The sequence below is a fragment of the Plecotus auritus genome, assembly GCF_963455305.1.
Source record: "Plecotus auritus genome assembly, chromosome: 8".
Taxonomy (NCBI): Eukaryota; Metazoa; Chordata; class Mammalia; order Chiroptera; family Vespertilionidae; genus Plecotus; species Plecotus auritus.
Genome location: NC_137782.1, coordinates 137,824,752 through 137,849,934, shown reverse-complemented (window position 1 = coordinate 137,849,934; position 25,183 = coordinate 137,824,752). Strand labels below are relative to the sequence as shown.

At 40.8% G+C, this 25,183-nt stretch overlaps 1 protein-coding gene across 12 annotated transcripts in view; it reads left to right on the top strand.

Annotated features, from left to right (window-relative positions):
- EHBP1 (EH domain binding protein 1) overlaps window positions 1–25,183 on the top strand; it is a 416,128-nt gene that overhangs the window by 99,680 nt on the left and 291,265 nt on the right. For all 12 annotated transcript variants that reach the window (XM_080686020.1, XM_080686011.1, XM_080686023.1 and 9 more), the window contains one exon: window positions 15,638–15,695. In XM_080686020.1, coding sequence (XP_080542146.1) covers window positions 15,638–15,695 — 58 coding nt within the window. The remainder of the gene's footprint in view (window positions 1–15,637; window positions 15,696–25,183) is intronic.

Genomic DNA, 25,183 nt, shown 5'->3' with positions numbered 1-25,183 from the left:
GGTGATTATGCCTGCAGGGGAGGGCAGTTAGGGGCAATCAGGCTGGCAGGGGAGCAGTTAGGCATCAATCAGGCTGGCAGGGAGTGGTTAGGGGGTGATCAGGCTGGCAGGCAGAAGTGGTTAGGGGCAATCAGGAAGGCAGGCAGGCGAGCATTTGGGAGCCAGCAGTCCTGGATTGTGAGAGGGATGTCCGACTGCCCATTTAGGGCAGTCGGACATCACTCGAGGGGTCCCAGATTGGAGAGGGTGCAGGCTGGGCTGAGGGACACACCGCCTGTGCACGAATTTCGTGCACTGGGCCTCTACTTTAAAATAATGTTGCAATAAACATGGTGTGGATGGTGCAGATATCTTTTCAAGATAATAATTCTGTTAACTTTTGATGTGTATCCAGAAATGGAATATGGATCGTATGGTAGTTCTATTTCTTAATTTGTTGAGGGACCTCCATACTGTTTTCCATAGTGGCTGTACCACTTTATTACCAATAACAGTGCATGAGGGTTTCTTTTTCCCTTCATTCTTGTCCATACTACTACTACTACTACTACTTCTCCTCCTCCTCCCCCTCCCCCCTCCCCCTCCCCCTCCATTCTAATAGGTGAGGTTATACCTCATTGTGGTTTTGATTTGCATTTCTCTTATTACTAGTGATATTGAGCATCTTTTCATGTACCTGTTGGCCATTTGGATGTCTTTAAAAAAATGTTTTTATTGATATTAGAGAGAGAGGAAGGAGAGGGATAGAGAAATAGAAACATTGATGAGAGAGAAATATCGATTGGCTGCCTCCTGCATGCCCCCTACTGGGTAACAAGCCCGCAACCTGGGCATGTACCCTAACCGAGAATCAAACCTGGTACCTCTTGGTTCATGGGTCAACCACTGAGACACACCAGCGGGCTGGATGTCTTCTTTGGAAAAGTGTCCAGTTTTTTTCTGCTGCTTTTTAAAATTGGGTTGTTTGTTATTTCTCTATTGAATTGTATAAATTCTTTCGATATTTTGAATATTAACCCCTTATTAGATATATGACTTGAAAATATTTTCTCCCATTTTGCTGCATTTTCATTTCGTTGATAGTCTCCTTGGCTGTACAGGTTTTTAGCTTGATGTAGTCCTACTCTTTAATTTTTACTTTTATTGCCTTTGCTTTTGGTGTCAAATCCAAAAATCATTGCCAAGATTGATGTCAAGAAGCTTACTCCCATGTGTTCTTTTAGGAGTTTTATATCTTACATTCAAGTCTTTAATCCATTTTGCGTTAACTTTTGTGTATGGTATAAAATAGGGGTTCATTTGCATTCTTTTGCATGTGGCTGTCAGTTTTCCCAAAACCATTTACTGAAGAGACTATCCTTTCCCTAGTGTGTAGTGGGTTTATTTATGGGCCCAAATTTCTGTTTTGTAACTAAGATTCACCATTTAAAATTTAAAATTTACATTTTACAAAGTGGTATATACAAATGAAAGAGTACTGCAGAACTTGTAATAGAGAACCACAGCAGTTCCTTGTCTTACCCCTCCCCAGTGTTGTTCTCATTCCCTACAGAAAACCACTTTCAACTCTTTTAATTCTTTTGGTGTTGTACTCTATATTCTTCATTATCATACTTTTGTTTTTTATTTTTTAGTTGTAATTTATGAAGCATAAAATTTGCCCTTCAGTGTGGCTTGGTGATTGAGTGTTGACCCATGAACCCATATGTCACTGGTTTGATTCCAGGTCAGGTCATATTACCCCTCTCCCCTTCTCTCCCCCCCCCGCCCCCCCCCCCAGGCTTGAACTCCAATAGGTAGCATGCAGGAGGCAGCAGATTAATGTTGATGTTTATCATTGACTAAAGGCCCAGTGCATGAAATTCGTGCACGGGTAGGGTCCCTGGCCTGGCCAGTGATCAGGGCCAATCAGGGCATTCTGGCTACCGGCCGGGCCCTTCCTTCCCTGGCTGCAGGCTGCCAGCCGGGGCCTTCCTTTGTTCCACGCTGCCCCCTGGTAGTCAGTGCATGTCATAGCAAGTGATTGAACTCCTGGTCTCCTGGTTGAACTCCCGAGCGGACACTTTGCATATTTGTCATATGTGTTTGTGTGTGTGTGTGTGTGTGTGTGTGTGTGTTTCTATCTCTCTATCCCTCTCCCTCCCACTCTCTCTAAAAAAAATAGAAATATATTTCAAAAATTTACCCTTCAAAAGTGTGCAATTCAGTATTTTTAATATAATCACAAAGTTGTGCAACTATCATTACTAATTCAGAATATTTTCATTACCTAAAAAAGAAATACTGTTTCTGTTAGTAGTCATTTTCCATCTTTGAAGTTGTAACATTTCCTCCCTAAAGCACACTTACCCCCTTTCCTTTCCCCATCCTTTCCATTCTCCAATCAGAGTTAGATCAGAATTCATTGTTATGACTTAGTATTGTTTACAACTGAGCCTTCAGATATTGTGACCACATTTCCTTTCTTTAGATTTTTTGTGTGTTAAAAATTGCTATTTTATTTTTTGCCTTTTCTCTCCATTTGTCTTATCATTATTATCCTTAATTTTTTGTTGTTAGCCTCTCATAATCTCTCTCTAAATAGTTCAACATTGGTGATTCATCAGTTCAAATTTCCCCTCAAGCCCTCAGGCCCTGCTCTACTTTGAAATGGTTTCTTTCTAGGCCTACAGTGTTGGTGACATCTGGAGACCGTTTTTTTAACTATCATCCTGTAGGATTAGTCAGATATTTAACTCTGGATTGATGTAAATTTCTTATCTTTTTTCTCTTGCCCTTTTAACATCTCTGTTCCTTCTTTTAGATCTGGATGATTTTCTCACCTTTATCTTCCAACTCTTCAATTTTTGCTTTTCTAAATAAAAAAATGACTATTTCCAGAATACTTTCTTATTCTTTAAATATTTCTTTAATATTTTTCACGGGTACAATAGCTTTTATATTTCTAAGAATATTAGCGATAATGTCCTTGGCCTTTCAAGTTCTGTTTTTCTTTTTTCCAGCCACTTGTCTTTTATATTAGTTTTCCTTCTTTGTTGTTCACATTTAAGAGGAGGATGACTGTACAAAGCTGTTTGGAAGCTCTGGGCATATACAAAGGGTGGTTGCTAACATTTGAGAATTTTCTGAAAGTCAGGCTGAACTAAGCACTTTTCTTACATTATCTTAACTGATTTTTACATTGGTTCTATGAGGTTCTAATTTCACAGATGAGGAACCTTGAGGCTTAGATGATATAACCAGAAAAAGGGGAACCAGTTTCAAACATGGATCTGTCTGCCTTCATGATTCTTTTATTCATCATATTCTCTTTCCCACCTCCCTCCCAGTAAATGCTTCACAAATACCAGGAAATCTCTTGAGAACTTGAAAGTCAGGTAGAAGCAAGATAGACAATGTAATCATTCAAACATACGATTGAAGCCATTACAGAAATGTGCTGAGAAGAAATGATGAAAATGATTATTGAGGAAGGCTGGGGAATGGTTTAAGTGGATGTATTTTTTTTTTTAATCTTTTACTAACTTCCTTTTCAGGGAACCAAGTACATAACTTGGAAATACTAATATTTATGTGAGTGACATGTGAGTTTTGTTACAACAGATAAAGTAAAAAAAAGTAGTAGTAAGTAACATGCTAAATTGAAGGAAGTAGTATGGGTGATTCTATAAAATAATAAGGAAAGTGGAAAGTATTATTTGGGGATATATTTGTGTGTGTGTATACAGGCCATGTAAAGTACACTCATCTAAAGGCTGCCAAATGGTGAAGTCTGTCAGTTGAAATGGTGCTATCCCTAAATACTGATATATAGGAATTAGAAATACCTGTCAGCAAAAGTCCATATGCATTACCAGTTAAATATTTTTAACCAAAAGCAATCACTGTGAATATATTTTAAAGATGGTAAGAAGCCCTAGCCAGTTTGGCTCAGTGGATAGAGTGTTGGCCTGCGGACTGAAGGGTCCCAGGTTCAATCCCAGCCAAGGGCACATGCCTGGATTGCAGGCTCGATCCCCAGTAGGGGGCATGCAGGAGGCAGCCAATCAATGATTCTCTCTCATCATTAATGTTTCTATCTCTCTTGCCCTCTCTTTTTCTGAAATCAATAAAAATATATTTTAAAAAAAGGTGGTAAGAAGATGCAAAATATAATTTAATGATAGTATTTTTATTTAAGTGACGAAGATTTACATCTCTTATTAGAACTATCCTTTCATTTTTACAAAAAGAAATATATCCTATATATGTGTACTTGCATAATTTGTCTTGTATAATTATTTTTCTTGTTGAATTAATTATTATAGTTTGCTAAATAACTCTTGTGAAGTAAGCATAAAGGAGTATAATTAACTGGAGCTACAGCAGTGATAGTACAATAGGAGGCAGATGTGCCTACTGAAGGATAAAAATAATTACTTGAGAAATAGTAAAGTTAGAGTATTTCTGTGATAAAACAATTTCTAACCTTTTGTTTCAATATTCACAGCATTCCACCATGAAATGTTCAGTTATGGCTAAGAGCCCTTTTCCCTAAAAAGAGTAAAACCTTGTTATTTAGTGAAGTGCCTATTCACATTAACTTCAGGGTTAATATTTTGAGCTTTTTCTCATTATAGGCATATTTTGAATTCTGTGGTGAAAGGAATATGTTGTACTTTTTGTGTTCTAAGGACTTACGGTTCTTTATTTTTAATTTAGGAAAAGTGCAGAGGCTTACATATTACTAAGTTTGGAAGTATGACTGTCTTTTATCTTTAGAGACATTGATTTCATATAAATAAAAACTGGTAGGACATAAAAAGGTTTGTGTCTCAGCACTTTGCAATGTAAGCTTCTATAAGACAGCAACTGTCTTATTGTTATGTATATGTGTGTGTTTAATTTACTAAATTTTCTAGAATGTTGAGGAGGTACTATATAGATATACCCACAAATTCAAGTGGCTTAACCTAACCAAAATTTATTTATTCCTCACTCCTCAGTCTAGAGAGGGTATTCCAGGTTGACTGTCTTTCCACGTCGTCATTCAGGGCCCAGACACCCTTTACATTATGACTGTGCCCTCTGCATTCTAGAATCCACTCCATGCAACTGCTGTGGAGAAGGCATATTCCTTTATTATCCATTTTATTCTGGAAGTGGCATAGCTCACTTCTCACATTCCAATGGTGAGGAGTATTATATGGTTCCATCTCAATGCATACATGGTGGCAGTGGTGGTGGTTGGGTGGGGTGGGGATAAGGGACTTCTTGCTACACCTCCCAGGATTAACATTATGCTTTGGACAGGGAGCATGAATCTTTGGTGGTCAGTTTAGTTCTCTACTAAAAAATATTACTTCTTCCTGTATAAACACACACAAATAATACTGTTCAAAGTTGGTAATATTAGCTACCTCTAGACTGTCAGAAGATAGGAGGCAAGTGATGCCCTGCCACAAATTATTTACCCTATTCCTGAATTTCTCATTTCATTTTAAACCACCAAATATTTAACCAGTTAGAGTGATTTAACCTTACAGTCATTGAACCATAGTGTTTCAGAACTAGCTGAGATTTTAGTGCAGTCTCTTCATTTGAAAATTACAGAATAGACTCAGAAAAATGGAGAGACATTCCTGTTATGCCAAGATTTCGTGATCCCCAAAGACCACGAGGGAGCCAAGTCCGATGCAAAAGCAAAGAGCCTTTAATCGAGCTAGCTCGAGCTCCCCGTCCACCACACTCGCCAACGTAGTGGCAGGAGGCAGAGAGAGAGCCCCAGGCCCCAAACGTGCTGATTTATAGGGGGCCTGGAAGAGGTAGGAGGGGTGAGGTAGTGTGGCCTCCGTTGATTGGTCGGGGTCAGGTTGCACATTGGGGCAGGGCGCGGCTTACTTTCCTCTTGTATTTCTATTGGCTAATTCAAAAGTGTGGGTTGGGCTCTTGGAGAGGTTCTAGGGCGGGAACCTGACTCCACGAGGTGGAGGACATGGAGAAAAGGGAACATGGAGTTGGTCTCTCCCCGCCCTTTCAATTCCTAAAGTCACTTAGGGTCAGAATTAGGAAAAACTAGTTTTCTAACCTTCATTCTAGTACTATGTCATCTTGGAAGCATCTTCTTTTACAAATTCTTATCTCCTAAATTAATACAAATTCCTTCCCCAGATTTCTTTCCTTTCAATAACCTCCTAAGATACCCTGGGGAGGGGGGATTTTAATTGCCATAAAAAAGAATGAGTGATCTGAAGAGCATTTGTCTGTTGTGATTTTGCTTGCTGTAATGGAGCACCACGTTGATGTTGCAAACCCAAGGAAGAATGGCCCTGGAATTGGAGGGGCTGCAAATCAAGGGAGGAAGGATGCCTAAGTCAAGTGGGGCCTATTTCACAATTTTGCTTAGGGCCTGCTCAGCCTTTGGGGAGCATTTATGTTAACTTAAGACAAAAAACACACCGTCCAAACTTCTATTGTTTTAGGAAACAAATTAATTCACCTGTTTGAGAGTTCTTTAAATTCAGCAAAATTTTAAAATTTAAATTATTTAATTCTTTGTTAATACTTAATTCCAAACTGAAAAGTATTGTTTCGCTTTAACTTCCTCCACAACACATTTAAATAACTCACCAGCATAAAGTAATGTCAATTAATTGCAGAAAATACAGAAAGTATATTCTTAAAATGTCATTTAATTTAACTTTGCTGTAGTAAACACAGCATTTTGAGATATTTCCTTTGGTGTCTTCTTATGTTACGCAGTATAGAAAAAAATTATGATCGGTATAAATAAGTTTAACATGATATCCCAAGCTTATAAATGTTTTTAGAAAATATTTTTAACATGTTATAATTTTCTATTAGATAGATGTACTGTAATTTGTCACTCATCTTTTGTTGGACTTTATATTTCAAGTATTATAAATTATAGCTTTTTTTTTTACAGTTCTAAATCAAGTAATCTCAGTAGTTGTGCAGGGTTTTTTGTTTTGTTTTTTTGTCTGCATATTTCCTGAGATGTATAAATAGATTCTTTGCTGTATAAAATCTTTTTGTCTTTGCATTCTCCAAGGTTGTACCTGGGCTGGGTTAGTTGGTTTAATTGTTTTGTCTCCCCACTATATTATCTTCTTTCATTTCTGTATCTCCATTACTGAGCCCAGTGCCAAGAATATAACAAGCATTTAATAAAATATTTGTTGAATGTTTATTTTGATTCTGGAAAGTAATGAGCCTGGTTTTCACCTGATAGCTTTGGATTTTTTTTTTCCTCATAGCGTTTTTAGTCTCATCTCACATATGTGCTCCAATACAGCAAATTTAAGTCTAAATTTAAGCCAGAAATGTTTTTCTTTAAATTTACCTTGATACACAGTAGCTCACTAGTGACAAAGAGGAAGGCACAACATTTAGCTGCAGACCAAAGAAAGATACAGATTACTGCTTTATAATCTGATTCATTGAAACTTGCATATCTTTTCCCTTTTCTACTCCTTTTCCTTCCCTTCTTTTCTACTCTCCAGAGTTCAACATCAGGACCATCATTTGAGGCGTCTTGACATCTTCCGATTCAAGTTGTTTTTTTTTAAGGACTGTTAGGGTAGGATAGAAGATGTTAAGTGTTTATTTTTAAATGTAAAGTTTCCTTTCCTGAATAAGCCCACCAAAAGGCTTTGAATTTCCTACAGAAGTCCTTTAGATCCGTTTTACAGAAAGTGTATCTGTGTGTGTGTTTATGTAAAGAAAATATATATGTAAATATCTCTGTGTAAACATATATGGTATGTATATATTATGTCTTTATATTTCTGTGTATATATTGTGTAGGGCTTCCTGGTTACTTAATTTAGATAATCCTATATAATAAAAGTGTAGTATGCAAGTTGTCCCCTTGACTGGGAGTTTGTCTGGGAGTTCAACCAGGGGGTGGGGCCGGCAGGGGGAAGGGAGGGAGACCTTGGCCCGCAGCCACTAGGGACCCTACCAGTGCATGAATTTCATGCACTGGGCCTCTAGTTGGATATAATTGTTAAATGTATGATTGTTGAATTCTTTCTGAAACCTGGACTCTATCAGGTTGTCTTGACTTTTTTGATAGGAAGTTGTATAATTAATTATAGGTTCTTTGGTAGTTGGATAAGCCTCTCACAATTGCTGTGTTCCTGGCCTCTTGGAAGCACAGAGATAAATATTTAATGGTTCTTTTCTAGTACATCACGGATGCTTAAAATATTAATTGTGGTCAGCTAATTGTGTGGTTATTGGTACTCTTCTACTGAGAACGGTAACTCACAGTGCAGTTCTTTGCTTTAGTGTTCTGCCATGTCCCTGATAATGTAAAGGTGGATTGATTTCTAGTAAAGACATTTTAAAAAATGGGACACAACTTAGAGTCATAAAAAAATTTAGCTTTCTGGAGGCATTCCCAAATAAGTTATTTATGTTTTATTTACATTCTTGGAACTTCAGGCATATGGATTAGGAGACTATCCTTCTTGATTTTTTACAGTAGAAGGTTTTCCTATTCTGAAGTACCAAGATCAGATTGAGTTGAGTGGAAGGAGATTCTGAGAAGCCGAGTTAGAAGTGCAGGTGGCACTAGAACAATGTTGTGAAGGGGAGACACCCTCACTGCCATCACAACTAATGCTTCACTAGTGTTTCAAGTTACGAGGTGTGGGGATAGCTTACCACTTCCTATAAAACTGTTTCTCAGCTTTGGCTTCACATTAGAATCACCTTTGGAATTTTAAAAAATCTGCACACTAGACCAATTAAATTAGATTCTCTGGGGTGGAACCTATGCATCAGTATTTTTAAACTTCCCAGAAGATTTAAATAAAAATTAAACACCTTCTATTCTATCCTCAAAGTCCTTAAAAAAGAACACCTCAAATTATGGTCCTGATGAACTCTGGAGGAGAGTAGGAGGGAGGGGGGGAAGGGGGTGGAAGAGGAAAAGATATATTAGTTTCAGTGAATCAGCAGAAGTGAGAATCCCTGCAAAGCTCAAATAAGCTGCTGAGAGGTGTATTATATAGGTACTGGCTTTAATTGGACCTCATCAATTATAATTAACCAATTGGGAATTCCTAGATGAAGCTCAAGGTTCATTCAGTAGTAGATAGTCATTGAGCCTCAATCTGTACCAGACTCTTTTCTTTTTTTTTTTTTAAAGCTTTTATTGATTTGAGAGAGAGAAGGGAGAGGGAGAGAGAGAAGAAGGGAGAGGGAGAGAGGTAGAAACATCAATGAGAGAAACATTGATTGGTTGCCTCCTGCACACCCCTGGGGATCGAGCCTGCAACCCAAGCATGTGCCCTGACCAGGAATGGAACCATGACTCCTGGTTCCTAGGTTGATGCTCAACCACTGAGTTACATATAGCCAGGCTCTCCTCAGTATTTTTATCACTTTATTTCTGTGCTACATTCTGGTCATTTCCATCATAGTATTTTTCATTGTACAACTCTCTGTTTGGACAGATGTATTGGTGAATTACTTGGTAAGGAGTTTATCCCTGGTGGCCTTTTATATATATGTATATATTTATTAAATGAAATAGGAGGACATTATCATCTGATAGTAAGGGCTTCCAGGGTAAAATAAAGGAAACATAGAAAGTGGTGAAGGTCGAAAAATGGGAGAGAAACCAAGATGGCGGCATAGGTAAGCACCTAAACTGCTGCCTCGCACAACAATTTCAAAACTACAACTAAAAGACAGAACGGACACCATCCAGAACCACAGGAAGGCTGGCAGAGTGGAAATTCTACAACTAGAAGGAAAGAGGAAAGCTCACAGAGAATCAGAGGAGTGGCAGAGGGCTGAGGTATGGATACGTGCGCAGAGAGGAAGGGCAACTGAGTGCCTAGCTGACTTTCTCTGGCGGGAGGGGGAAGGAAGCCCCCGACTGCACTGAACCCTAGTTCTGGGCAAAACCCCGTGGACCCAGGCTCATACAGGGAGTTTGGACTGTCAGGTAGAGAGAAAGGCACATGGAGACTCAAAGACCCGGGGGAGCCGCGGCAGGTCTGGAGGTGCGCACACGCGCACGCAAGTGCTCCCAGAGAAAGCTGAATGCAGAGGTTGCCGCAGGCATTCCCTAGCGGAAGGGAGTCGGAAGCTCCTGACTGCACTGAACCCCAGTTCCGACTGCACTGAACCCCAGTTCCGGGCGAGCCCCTGGGGACCCATGCTCTTACAGGGGGAATCTGGACTGTCAGGTGGAAACTCAGGGGAGCTGCGGAAGGCAGAGGTCTGGAGGGACGCACGCAAGGCAGGGCTGACGGGAAGCCAAGACTGTCTGCTCCGCCCTGAGACTCCGCCCCATCCAAGCTGAGCACAGAGGCTTTTGCAATTTTGCAAAATCTAATCCTATAAGGCTGTCTCCAGCACCGAACTTCTCCCAGCGTAGACACAGCTGATCCTCACAGCCAACTGGCCTGGAAGTCAATTCCTCCCAGTGATACCAACAACAATCAAGACTTAACTACAACAAGGCTGTACACACAGTCCACGAAGGGGTGCACCAAGAGTGTCCACCTCAGGTTAACTGGGGAGGCCAACCCACTGGGCCCTATAGGAAACCTAGCACACAAAACTACCCTACCAACTCAGGGAAGCAGCGAAAATGCGGAGACAAAGAAACAGATCACAAACGAAAGAAATGGAGAAAAACAAACGACTGGATATAGAATTCAAAACCACGGTTATAAGGCTTTTCAAGAATATCCTAGAAAAGGCTGATAAATTTAGCGAGACCCTCGAAGATATGAAAAAGGACCAACTAGAAATTAAACATACACTGACTGAAATAAAAAATATTATACAGAAATCCAACAGCAGACTAGAGGAACACAAGAATCAAGTCAAAGATTTGAAATACAAAGAAGCAAAAAACACTCAACCGGAAAAGCTAAAAGAAAAAAGAATCCAAAAAGTTGAAGATAGTGTAAGAAGCCTCTGGGACAACTTCAAGTGTACCAACATCTGAATTATGGGGGTGCCAGAAGAAGACAGAGAGCAAGATACTGAAAACCTATTTGAAGAATAAATGACTGAAAACTTCCCCCACCTGGTGAAAGAAATAGACTTACAAGTCCAGGAAGCACACAGAACCCCAAACAAGAGGAATCCAAAGAGGACCACACCAAGACACATCATAATTAAAATGCCAAGGGCAAAAGACAGAGAGAGAATATTAAAAGCAGCAAGAGAAAAACCGTTAATTACCTACAAGGGAGCACCCATACGATTGTCAGCTGATTTCTCAACAGAAACTATGCAGGCCAGATGGGAGTGGCAAGAAATATTCAAAGTGATGAATAGCAAGAACCTACGACCAAGATTACTCTACCCAGCAAAGTTATCATTCAGAATGGAAGGTCAGATAAAGAGCTTCACAGAAAAAAAGAAAAAGCTAAAGGAGTTCATCACCACCAAACCAGTATTATATGAAATGCTGAAAGGTATTCTTTAAAAAGAGGAAGAAGAAAAAAGTAAAGAGAAAAATTATGAACAACAAATACATATCTATCAACAAGTGAACCTAAAAATCAAGAGAATTAAAAATCTGAGGAACAAATCAAACTGGTGAATATAATAGAATTAGGGGCATAGAAAGGGAGTGGACTGATAATTCTCAGGGGGAAAGGGAATGGGGGGTGCAGGAAGAGACTGGACAAAAATCGTACACCTATGGATGAGGACAGTGCAGGGGAGGTAAGGGCAGAGGGTGGGATGGGAAGTGGGTGGAGGGGAGCTATGGGGGGAAAAGGAGAAACAATTGTAATAATCTGAACAATAAAGATTTATTAAAAATAAGTGGTGAAGGTCATCAAATGAGTCTTAACGTTCATTTCTTGATTTAAAAACTTTAATCCACGATTTTTAAAAATAAAAGGAAATTAACTGATAATCATAGTCTTTGTTTCTTTTTTTCCCTGAGCACTAAAGAGAACTTAGTTGTATTAGCTGAAAATGTAAGAGTTTTTTTTTTGTTTGTTTTTTACTTTATATTATCAGCAGATAAAGAAGAGAGGTCTGAAATTACAAGACCTGTATTTCAGTCTTGGTTTTGCCAGAGCTTTTGATTAGTTATTTAACCTTGCCAGTGTTTTTAAGTGTATAAAATAGCAATAATAGTATGTATTGTGCATATTTTCAGTACTGTATTTTTATGAAGATAATTGAGTTGATCATAAAAATGATGAAAACCATACAATTGTTCATAAGATATAGAGATGTCAAAGTAGTTTAACTCAGAGATTTAAATTATCTTGGTAATGCTATTTGTATGCTTGTTTTCTCCAAATTAAAATAGCTACTGTGTTAGAAGTATAGTATTAAGTTTTAGAGAAAATATATGTGTGCTATTCTTTTTATAATGGTCACTAGTTCTAAGTATTTTATTTTACATGATTTGTTCCAATGAGTTAACTTGCTAAAGTATTTTTAGAAAAATATATGGCTGGGAGAAACTAAGATGGCGGCATAGGTAAACACCTAAACTGCTGCCTCACACAACAATTTCAAAACTACAACTAAAAGACAGAACGGACACCATCCAGAACGACAGGAAAGCTGGCTGAGTGAAAATTCTACAACTAGAAGGAAAGAGGAAAGCTCACAGAGAATTGGAGGTACGGCAAAGGGGCTTTGTGCGCACAGAGAGGAAGGGCGGCTGAGAGCCTGGCTGACTTTCTCTGGCGGAAGGGGGAAGGAAGCCTCCGACCGCACTGAACCCCAGTTCTGAATGTACTGAACCCCAGTTCCAGGCGAACCCCTGGGGACCCACGCTCTTACGGAGGGAGTCTGGACTCTCGGGCGGAGACTCGAGCTGGGAAAGGCAGAAGTCTGAAGGCGCACGCGGGCCAGTGCGCACAAAGGCTGCGGAGGTTGCCACAGGCTTTCCCTAGTGGAAGGGAGTCAGAGGATCCTGACTGCACTGAGCCCCAGTTCTGACTGCAGTGAACCCCAGTTCCAGGCGAGCCCCTGGGGACCCACGCTCTTGTGGGGGGAGTCTGGACTCTCGGGCGGAGACTCGGGAGCCAGGGAAGGCGGAGGACTAAAAGTGCGCACGCACGCGCGCGCCAGTGCGCACAAAGGCTGCGGAAGTTGCCACAGGCTTTCCCTAGTGGAAGGGAGTCAGAGGATTCTGACTGCACTGAGCCCCAGTTCTGACTGCAGTGAACCCCAGTTCCAGGCGAGCCCCTGGGGACCCACGCTCTTGTGGGGGGAGTCTGGACTCTCGGGCGGAGACTCGGGAGCCGGGGAAGGCGGAGGACTGAAAGCGCGCACGTGCCAGTGCGCACAAAGGCTGCGGAGGTTGCCACAGGCTTTCCCTAGTGAAAGGGAGTCAGAGGCTCCTGACGGCACTGAGCCCCAGTTCTGACTGCAGTGGACCCCAGTTCCAGGCGAGCCCCTGGGGACCCACGCTCTTGTGGGGGGAATCTGGACTCTTAGGCGGAGACTCGAGCTGGGGAAGGCGGAGGACTGAAAGCGCACATGCGCGCAAGGGCAAGGCTAACAGGAAGCCAAGACTGAGACTCCACCCCATCCAACCTGAGCACAGAGGCTATTGCAATTTGGCAAGTCTAATCCTATAAGGCTGTCTCCAGCACCGAACTTCTCCCAGCATAGACACAGCTGATCCTTACAGCCAACTGGCCCGGAGGTCAATTCTTCCCAGTGATACCAACAACAATAAAGACTTAATTACAACAAGGCTGTACACACAGTCCACGAAGGGGTGCACCAAGAGTGTCCACCTCAGGTTAACTGGGGAAGCAGACCCACTGGGCCATATTGGAAACCTAGCACAAATATCTACCTTACCAACTCAGGGAATCAGTGAAAATGCGGGGTCAAAGAATCAGATCACAAACGAAAGAAATGGAGGAAAACAAATGACTGGATATAGAATTCAAAACCACGGTTATAAGACTTTTTAAGAATATCCTAGAAAAGGCCGATAAATATAACGAGACCCTCGAAGATATGAAAAAGGACCAACTAGAAATTAAACATACACTGACTGAAATAAAAAATATTATACAGAGACCCAGAAACAGAATAGAGGAACACAAGAATCAAGTCAAAGAATTGAAATACAAAGAAGCAAAAAACACTCAACCGAAAAAGCAAAAAGCAAAAAAAAAAATCCAAAAAGTTGAAGATAATGTAAGAAGACTCTGGGACAACTTCAAGCGTACCAACATCAGAATTATGGGGGTGCCAGAAGAAGAGAGAGAGCAAGATACTGAAAACCTATTTGAAGAAATAATGACCGAAAACTTCCCCCACCTGGTGAAAGAAATAGACTTACAAGTCCAGGAAGCCCACAGAACCCCAAACAAAAGGAATCCAAAGAGGACCACACCAAGACACATCATAATTAAAATGCCAAGAGCAAAAGACAAAGAGAGAATATTAAAAGCAGCAAGAGAAAAACAGTTAGTTACCTACAAGGGAGCACCCATACGACTGTCAGCTGATTTCTCAACAGAAACTATGCAGGCCAGACGGGAGTGGCAAGAAATTTTCAATGTGATGAATAGCAAGAACCTACAACCAAGATTACTCTACCCAGCAAAGCTATCATTCAGAATTGAAGGGCAGATAAAGAGCTTCACAGATAAGAAAAAGCTGAAGGAGTTCATCACCACCAAACCAGTATTATATGAAATGCTGAAAGGTATTCTTAAAGAAGAGGAAGAAGAAAAAAGTAAAGAGAAAAATTATGAACAACAAATACATATCTATCAACAAGCGAACCTAAAAATCAAGTGAATTAAAAACCTGAGGAACAGAATAATCTGGTGAATATAATAGAATCAGGGGCATAGAAAGGGAGTGGACTGATAATTCTCAGGGGGAAAGGGGTATGGGGGGTTCATGAAGAGAATGGACAAAAATCAAACACCTATGGATGAGGACAGTGAGGGGGAGGTAAGGGCAGAAGGTGGGGTGGGAAATGGGTGGAGGGGAGCTATGGGGGGAAAAAAGAGAAATAATTGTAATAATCTGAATAAAGATTTATTAAAAAAAATAAATAAAACAATGATAAAGATGTAAACTAACTCATAGGGTCATTGTGAGGATTACGTGAGAAAATGAAAAAAAAAAAAGAAAAATATATGGCTAAAATATTAGTAATTTAAATTAGGTCACAACTATATTCACCATCTGTACTGATTAATTTATTTGGATAAGCTTTATTGTAAGAGTAACTGCCCTATATAATCTAAAGCAAATGACATTTTTGTCCTTTTAAATATGCTAGAACTTGCCCTGGCCCGTGTGGCTCAGTGTGGCTCAATTGGTTGGGCCTCTTCCAATGCTTGGAAAGGTTGCTGGTTGGATTTCCACCAAGGCAGGTGCCCAGGTTGCAGCTTGGTCACCAGTGGTGGGAGTGGAGGAGGCAGACAATCGATGTGTTCTCTCACATCAATGTTTCCCTCTGTCTTTCCCTCTCTCTTCCACTCTCCCTAAAAATCAATGGAAAAATATCCTCAGGTGAGGATTAAGTCCTCCCTCCCCCTCCAAAAATCAATAAAAATATTAAAATTTAAAAATGAATATACTGGAACCAAACCTCACATTACTTTGATTTAAGATAACTTAAATTATCTTTAATCTTTTTCTTGTTTGGCAGGCAACCAGATAAATTGGTGGTAGTTTGGACAAGAAGAAGCCGAAGGAAGTCTTCTAAGGTTAGTCTGTTTCTACATTTCTTACTTAAATTAAGTTAAATTATTAAACTTCTCTGGCCCTACCGTTGAATATTTTAAAGCATTATTAGATATTTTGGGTTATTTCTGGTCTACTAAAATGATTGACCAGCCACTGTAATCTTGTTACTAAAGTTCTTAAAATGGAAGCCAGATATCTGAGCCTTGATTTTGGATTTGGTAGCCTGGAGTAAGATGTTATCTAACTTCCCTGTACTAGGGTATCATGAATTAAATAGGTACCACTTAAAAAACATACATAGGAATAATTTATTCAGAGGATGAAGTTGGGGTATACATAAGGAATGATGAGTTATCTGAGTCTATTGCTGAGTTGAAGAAGAGAAGGATTTATTTTTTTCAAAGGCTTATATTTTTTGGACTGATAGCTTTATGGAGAGTAGAATAGAATTTTAAAATGTTCAATAGAAATTGCACAGATTTTTACTAAGGGTATCTTTTCAAATTTTATTTTTATTGAGCTAAAATTTACATACAGTGTAACACACAGATGTTAATTATATGATATAGTGAGTTTTGATTAATATATACTTGTGTAATTATCATTCTTATTAAGATACAGACTATTTCCACTATTCCTATCAGTATGTTTCTGAGGTTTCTTCATGCTATTTTGTATATTGGTAGTCTTTTATTTCTGAGAAGTATTTCATTATGTAAATAATATTGCAGAGTAATTATTTATACTAACCGTTAATGAACATTTGCTTAATTTTCAGTGAATATTGCAAATATTTCCTATTGTGCTATGAATGGTACTACTATACAAGTATTTTTGGGGACAAATATTTTCATTTCTTTTGGGTAGATAATTAGGAATAGAATCACTGGTAATAAGGTAAATAAATTTTTTTTAACTTTTAAATATAATCCTATAATGTAGCATTATAGGAAATATTCACTTGCTTTATAGCATGAATGGCATCTTCTTCAAAGCATACATTTATAGTTTTTTGGGGCATTATATTTTATATCTGGAATATTTTCTTATTTATTAAAATACGGGTTCTGAAAATAAACTTAAGGTCTTCTTGTAGGTTTTGGTGATTGGGCCTTAAGCTTTGGAAAAAGAACAATATAAGATCATTACTAAGTATAATTAATAGATGAATATGACTACAATTATAAACACTAGAAATAGTCCCTAAATGTGTTTAGCTATCAACAGAAAGTGATCCCCCTTTTAATGATTAGATACCAGTTATTTTCTTAGGAAAATTATTAGACATAATGAAATACTTTAGATTATAGATCAATTCAGAATACCCATGCTTTTGAAGTTAAGTACACTTTTTATTTAATTGCTAATAATTTTTATTTTATGTCCAGATTTTTAAAATATATTGTATCAAATAGTAATTGAATCCATGTGGTGAAATGCATATATGAAATGCAAAAATGAGGCTACAGGTTGATTTTTCTCAGAATGCAATATTTTCTAGAAGGAATTATTTCTTACGAGGGGCCCGGTGCACGAAATTTGTGCACTGGGGTGGGGGGGGTCCCTCAGCCCAGCCTGCCCCCTCTCACATACTGGGAGCCCTCAGGGGAAGTCCCTACTGAGGTGACCGGGCTGATCAGGGGAAGGCACCAGCCCCATCACCCCGCTGCTGCAGCCACTGCCAGTCACTGCAGCCACCAAGGTGTTTTCATCAACACGGACTCCGGTCCCTTCTCCATGAAAAAATGACAACTTTCTTTAGGCATTTTCAAGATGTGTCTTTCATAGGATATGACATTTCTTTCTTTATTTTATTTTTTATCGTCACCTGAGGATATGTTTCCTTTGTTTTTTAGAGAATGTGGAAGAGAAAGGGAAAGACAGAGAGAAACATCAAAGTGAGAGGAACACTTTGATTGGTTGCCTCCTGCATGAGCCCTGACCTGGGCCCCAGCCAGAGAGGAGCCTGCCCTTGATCAGAATCCAACCGGACCCTGCGGTTGGCAAGCCTAGGCATTATCCACTGAGCCAAACCGGCTAGGGCAGGATATGACATTTCTTAGCCCTCCAGCAGCGGACCTTCCTTTTTTCCTCCAGGAGTGTGGTGGAAAAGCCCTAGATCACCTTTTTGGATTCTTATACCCAAGTTACTAAGAATATTACCAGTGGCAAACAGGGAGCTTAGCCAATGAGCGGTCAGAAAAGGTAGTTTATCTGTAGTTCACACCAATCGCCTCCGATCTCTGGCTCCACCTCTGCCAAGGCCTAAAGCCTCGGGGCCTAGGCAGGGGCCCCCCAGCTCCCTGCGACCACCGGCTCCACCCCTGCCAAGGCCTAAAGCCTCCCGGCCTGGGCAGGAGCCACCCAGCTCCCTCCCATTGCCAGCTCCACCCCTGCCAAGGCCTAAAGCCTCAGGGCCTAGGCAGGGGCCCCCCAGCTTCCTCCGATCGCCCGATCGCCCGGCTCCGCCCCTGCTCAGGCCCCAAGCCTCTGGCCAGGGCTTGGGGCCTGGACAGGGGACCCCCAGCTACCTCTGATCGTCGGGCTCCGCCCTTGCCCAGGCCCCAAGCCTCTGGTCTGGGCTTGGGGCCTGGACAGGGGACCCCCAGCTCCCTTGGATCGCCCAATCACCTGGCTCTGCCCCTGCCCAGGAGCCCCCTGGCTCAGGCCCCTCCCTGGTTGCTCAGGACCCAGGGGGGCCTATCTTGGAGTTACCTGGGTGCTGAGAAAGTTCCCATAACCCAGGTTGCTGGGCGCCTATGTATGCAAATTAACCTCCATCTTTGTTGGTTTAATTTGCATACTCACTCTGATTGGCAGGGGTGTAGCGGAGGTACAGTCAATTTACAAATTTACATGTTTGTCAATTATTAGGTATGGTTTGTTAGATGAATTTTTTCAGTTGTGATGATTTTAATATTTTAAATCCCTTCTGTATATTTTAGAATCATTGTGTTTTATCTCCATAATGTGTTAAACTTATTACAGCATATACATAATATTAAAAAGGCTGTTTTATAAATTGTATGCAACAGCTAAATAAGGACATAAAAATCAGTTCCAGAATCTGTGGAGGAAATGATTATGGTATTATTATAAAAGTTAAGGAAATAACTTTTTAATCTTGAGAAACTTAAGACATTTTGGAATTCTTGTTTCCAGCTATTTAAAAAAAATTAGCTATCAGTTATATTAAACCCAAATAGTAGAATCATTGTTTTCTCTTGAAAAGACTCTTCTGTGTTCCTTTAAAATATACATTATTTGCTGTTAAGTCCTACTGAAATCACTTACGGGAAAACAGTTCTCTGCAACCACTAGCCAGAAAATATTCTAGTTTTTAATTTTAAATATGGTTCTGAAAAGAGTTTGAGCTACACAGTTATCAATTTTTTTATCATCTGTTTAGCTTTCTACTTATCTTTCCTGATTCTGAGTCTATCAGTCTACTTTTTTTTTATATTGGTAGATTGAAATTTATAACTGACACCTGATAACTATCAGATTAGACAGTAAAATATTAAGGCACATTGCATTATTTGATTTAAAGTTTAATTCTCAGTTTATTAATCACTTTATTTAGATACATATCTATTTTTATTGCTAAATATACAAAGAGCTCTTTGCTGAATTATCTTTTATTGAGAAAATAATTATCATGGCTAATTAACACAATATTCAGCTTCCCCTCAACTTCTTAAGTCATGGCATTTATAACAAAGATTATTAGGCTGCAGTTCATTTGTATATGCTTAAATTATTTGCAGGATAATAAGTGTTCATAGGAAGCAGGGCAATTATCTTAGACCAGAAAAATTGTGGCAGAGTAGCCTGTGCCTTAAATCTAGTATGTGAACTATAAATTTAAACTCACAGAGAGATGGGAGAATGCCAAAGGGAAACCAGAATTCTAAAGTCCTCACTAGCTTTTTTTATGGCATTACCACCTTTACTTTCTTGCCTTGTGGTTGTACTACAGCCTTTACAACGCACTATGATATCAAGAGGGGAGGCTACAATTGCAGAACTTTGCCTTATGGTGGTGATGGTTGCAGCTCTAAGATAACTTTATATGTGACATCCTAAACTTTTGAGTATATGCAGTTTTATAAATTCAGAATTATCAACTTAATATCTATATGACAAATACAAATTTTCAGTGAAATATTTTTATTTTTGTAGGAATCAAAAATAATTAGTGAGTGTGTATTCTGTGTTTGGTTCTATACAAGGTACATATCTTTTAGGTAAAGTATGATATGAAATAATTAGAAAATAAGGCATTTTATAGAGTAAATACCACAAATCGAGAAATTTTGCCTTTTTTCCTAGGCCTGCTTTGGCAGATGCCAAAGGATCTGTGATGTGATCAAAAAGTGAGAAAATTTGTATAAGGGGAACTGGATTATTGCAACCATTATCTGTACTAGGATACTGGCAAATGATTAACTTGCCTTTCATTACCATACTGAGGAGCTAAATAGCTATACCTATGATTTGATACCTAATTATTTCATAGGGAAGTCCTTTCTGTTACCCTGAATGAAAACTGATTCGGGTTATTATAGTGCTGATATTTGCCAAAATGATGTACTTTTTCTATATCAAATTCTTAAGAACCTAAATTACTGTCCCTGTGGATTTGTACAATTAGATGTTTATTACCATTGCTATTTTTAATTACCTGTATTAGACTTTTCATTCTTTTTCTAGCTTCAGATTCTTGAATTCAATTTGAGGTAGAGGTTGTAGTAAGCTCTTTGAAAATAGGAAAGCCATTTTTTCCATGTTTGCCACTTATGTGCATAACCTATTCCTCTTCAGTAAAATTTACTGGTCCTGCTTTTTGTCTAATCTTTTCTCATAAGGAGGGAATATGCTAATTGACCCTCACACCATCGCAAAGATGGCAGTGCCCATAGCCAATAAGGAGGGACTATGCTCATTGACTGCCCTGCCCTCAAAGATGGCAGTGCCTACAGCCAATAAGGAGGGAATATGCTAGTTGACTGCCATGCCCTCAAAGATGGCGGCGCCCATAGCCACAAGATGGCGGTGTCCAGTCCCCTCAGCTCCGCCGGGGCAGCAGGTGCGCGGCAAGGCCGGACTGGCCCCCAGGTGGGCCTGGCCTTGCCGTGTGCCTGCCTCCAGAGTCCCTCAGTCCCCTCAGCCCCCCAGCCGCCCAGGGCCGGCCTGAGGCACAGGCAAGCCTTGGATGTTGGCTGCCCAGCCGCCCAGGGCCGGCCCGAGGTGTAGGCAAGCCTTGGATGGTGGCTGCCCAGCTTCCTAGGGCCACCCAAGGCTCAGGTAACCAGGGCCGGCCGAGACATGCACTGCTGGCAGTGGCAGCAGCAGAGGTGTGGTGGGGCGTCGCCTTCCCCGGATTGCCGGGTTGCCTCCTGTCCCTGAGGGCTGCCAGACTGTGAGAAGGGGCAGGCCGAGCTGAGGGACCTCCCCTCCAGTGCATGAATTTTCATGCACTGGGCCTCTAGTATATAATAATTCATTAACATTATAAAGCTGGCATTGCCAGCTATTGAGCTGGACTAGTTGATATTGTTTCATTGTCCTCACTTAGCCAGGTTGTACAGTCTCTGGAAAGAATATCAGAAAGCCAGAGCTCTTTTTAAAAAATATATATTTTTATTGATTTCAGAGAAGAAGGGAAAGGAGATATAGAAACATCAACCATGAGAAAGAATCATTGATTAGCTGGCTTCCTCCTGCATGCCCCTCCACTGGGTATTGAGCCTGCAACCTGGGCGGGAATCAAATCTGTGACCTCCTGGTTCATAGGTCGATGCTCAACCACTGAGCCATGATGGTTGGGCAGAAAGCCAGATCTCTTAGTTGGACCTTTCTCACTGGGGAGAGAGGTGCTGGATAGAATGGTGAGAAAATGGCAGTATACTATCAACTTGGGAACTAGCATCCTTCCATTTCTTTTTATTTAAAAAAAAAGATTTTTAGTTTGTTAAGCAGATTATATTTTTGTTTTGTTAAGTAATCGAATTACCATTCCCTGATTCAAGACTGAGGATTGAAAGAGGTCATTTAGAGGACCAGCATTAGGAGACCTGAGGAAATTATCTGAAACCAACATCTTTTAACTGCCCAGATGTTGGGTGAATTACACATTCCCTGCTTTCCCCATTTTTGATCTGTCATTCAGATAAATGTTAAGACCTTAGCGATAGAAGACTATTTTCTTGACTACCATATGAATCAGGGATAGAGCTGGGCATGATGTTGGTTGGATGAAGAACTCTGAACTTGGAAATCATTGAGTTTGGTTCTTTTACTGTTTACTAGTATGGTTCAAGCAAGCCATTTACTCTTTGATTGCTTCTATCTCCTTTTATGGACTTGGACTAGATTTGCTAAGAATATATTTAGGTCTAAAATTCTTTTATGGCAATTTTTTTTTGTCAAAGAATTTTTCAAAGACTTATCTTTTCTTCTGTGGGTCAGAAAAGATGTTATTCTCTTTATGTTTCTACTAGAGGCCCAGCGTGTGATTGAAATCATGCGAGGAGGCACCCCGCCTCCTGCCATGTGAGGAGGTACCTCACGGGGGGCTGGGACCTGCGCCCGACTAGTGCAGCGCTGGCCACCGCAGGAGTCAGGCCGGATCGGTGCCGCGGGGGGCAGGGACCAGCACCTGACTCGCAGTGTCCCCCAGCTCCCCTGCCTGTGTCTGCTACCCTGCCTGTGTCTGCTCCCCTGCCTGTGTCTGCTCGCAGCATCCCCCGGCTCCCCTGCCTGTGTCCGCACCATCTTGGGCAGGCCCCCCTGTCTCTGTCTCCGTCTCTGCTCCGGGCCTCACCTCGCGTGCAACCTTCTCCTGTCCGGTCATGACCCGTTACGGTGTCCTGGCCTAATTTGCATATCATCGCTTTATATATATATATATATATATATATAGATTGTATGTGGAGGCTATAAAAATGAAAATATAATTATATGAAAATATAATTATGGGAAGTTTGAAGACACTAGATAAATAGCCTGGACTACCTTCCCAGTACATGATAATTAGAGTTGTCATAAGTCTTCAGAATTAAAAGTATGTAGAGTATGTAGAGTGGAGTTTTTGTTTTTTACTTGTTTTTTTTTAATTTAATAAATTTTTATTGTTCAGATTATTACAATTATTTCTCCTTTTTCCCCCCATAGCTCCCCTCCACCCACTTCCCATCCCATCCTCTGCCCTTACCTCCCCCACACAGTCCTCATCCATAGGTGTACGATTTTTATCCAGTCTCTTCCTGCACCCCCCATACCCCTTTCCCCCTGAGAATTATCAGTCCACTCCCTTTCTATGCCCCTGATTCTATTATATTCACCAGTTTATTCTGTTCCTCAGTTTTTTAATTCACTTGATTTTTAGGTTCACTTGTTGATAGATATGTAATTGTTGTTCATAATTTTTATCTTTACTTTTTTGTTCTTCCTCTTCTTAAAGAATACGTTTCAGCATTTCATATAATACTGGTTTGGTGGTGATGAACTCCTTTAGCTTTTTCTTCTTTTTTTCTGTGAAGCTCTTTATCTGACCTTCAATTCTGAATGATAGCTTTGCTGGGTAGAGTAATCTTGGTTGTAGGTTCTTGCTATTCATCACTTTGAATATTTCTTGCCACTCCCGTCTGGCCTGCATAGTTTCTGTTGAGAAATCAGCTGACAATCATATGGGTGCTCCCTTGTAGGTAATTAACGGTTTTTCTCTTGCTGCTTTTAATATTCTCTCTCTGTCTTTTGCCCTTGGCATTTTAATTATGATGTGTCTTGGTGTGGTCCTCTTTGGATTCCTCTTGTTTGGGGTTCTGTGTGCTTCCTGGACTTGTAAGTCTATTTCTTTCACCAGGTGGGGGAAGTTTTCAGTCATTTATTCTTCAAATAGGTTTTCAGTATCTTGCTCTCTGTCTTCTTCTGGCACCCCCATAATTCAGATGTTGGTACACTTGAAGTTGTCCCAGAGGCTTCTTACACTATCTTCAACTTTTTGGATTCTTTTTTCTTTTAGCTTTTCCGGTTGAGTGTTTTTTGCTTCTTTGTATTTCAAATCTTTGACTTGATTCTTGCGTTCCTCTAGTCTGCTGTTGGATCTCTGTATAATATTTTTTATTTCAGTCAGTGTATGTTTAATTTCTAGTTGGTCCTTTTTCATGTCTTCGAGGGTCTCGCTAAATTTATCAGCCTTTTCTAGGATATTCTTGAAAAGCCTTATAACCGTGGTTTTGAATTCTATATCCAGTCGTTTGTTTTCCTCCATTTCTTTCGTTTGTGATCTGTTTCTTTGTCTCCGCATTTTCGCTGCTTCCCTGGTTGGTAGGGTAGTTTTGTGTGCTAGGTTTCCGATAGGGCCCAGTGGGTTGGCCTCCCCAGTTAACCTGAGGTGGACACTCTTGGTGCACCCCTTTGTGGACTGTGTGTACAGCCTTGTTGTAGTTAAGTCTTGATTGTTGTTGGTATCACTGGGAGGAATTGACTTCCAGGCCAGTTGGCTGTGAGGATCAGCTGTGTCTACGCTGGGAGAAGTTCGGTGCTGGAGACAGCCTTATAGGATGAGACTTGCAAAATTGCAAAAGCCTCTGTGCTCAGCTTGGATGGGGCGGAGTCTCAGGGCAGAGCAGACAGTCTTGGCTTCCCGTCAGCCCTGCCCTTGCGTGCGTCCCTCCAGACCTCTGCCTTCCGCAGCTCCCCTGAGTTTCCACCTGACAGTCCAGATTCCCCCCGTAAGAGCGTGGGTGCCCAGGAGCTCGCCCGGAACTGGGGTTCAGTGCAGTCGGAACTGGGGTTCAGTGCAGTCGGAACTGGGGTTCAGTGCAGTCAGGAGCTTCTGACTCCCTTCTGCTAGGGAATGCCTGTGGCAACTTCCGCATCCAGTCTTCTCTGCGAGCACTTGTGCGCGCGCCTCCAGACCCTTGACCACCGCGGCTCCCCCGGGTCTCCGAGTCTCCATGTGCCTTTCTCTCTACCTGACAGTCCAGACTCCCCCTGTATGAGCCTGGGTCCACGGGGTTTTGCCCAGAACTGGGTTTCAGTGCAGTCGGAACTGGGGTTCAGTGCATTCAGGGGCTTCCTTGCCCCTCTCGCCAGAGAAAGTCAGCCAGGCACTCAGCTGCCCTACCTCTTTGCGCGCATGTCTCCGTACCTCAGCCCTTTGCCGCTCCTCTGATTCTCCATGAGCTTTTCTCTTTCCTTCTAGTTGTAGAATTTCCACTCAGCCAGCCTTCCTGTGGTTCTGGATGATATCTGTTCTGTCTTTTAGTTTTAGTTTTGAAATTGTTGTGCGAGGCAGCAGTTTAGGTGCTTACCTATGCCGCCATCTTGGTTTCCCTCTCCTAGAGTGGAGTTTTGATTAAGGAATATCTAAGGCAGAAATTTACTTTTCAAAATGGAGATTGTTTATGGAGTTTTGTTTTAAGACTATCAACAAGCATGGAAATAGGAAGGGTAATCAGAGGTATTTCTGGAGATGTTTTTTAATCAACAAAACTCGTTT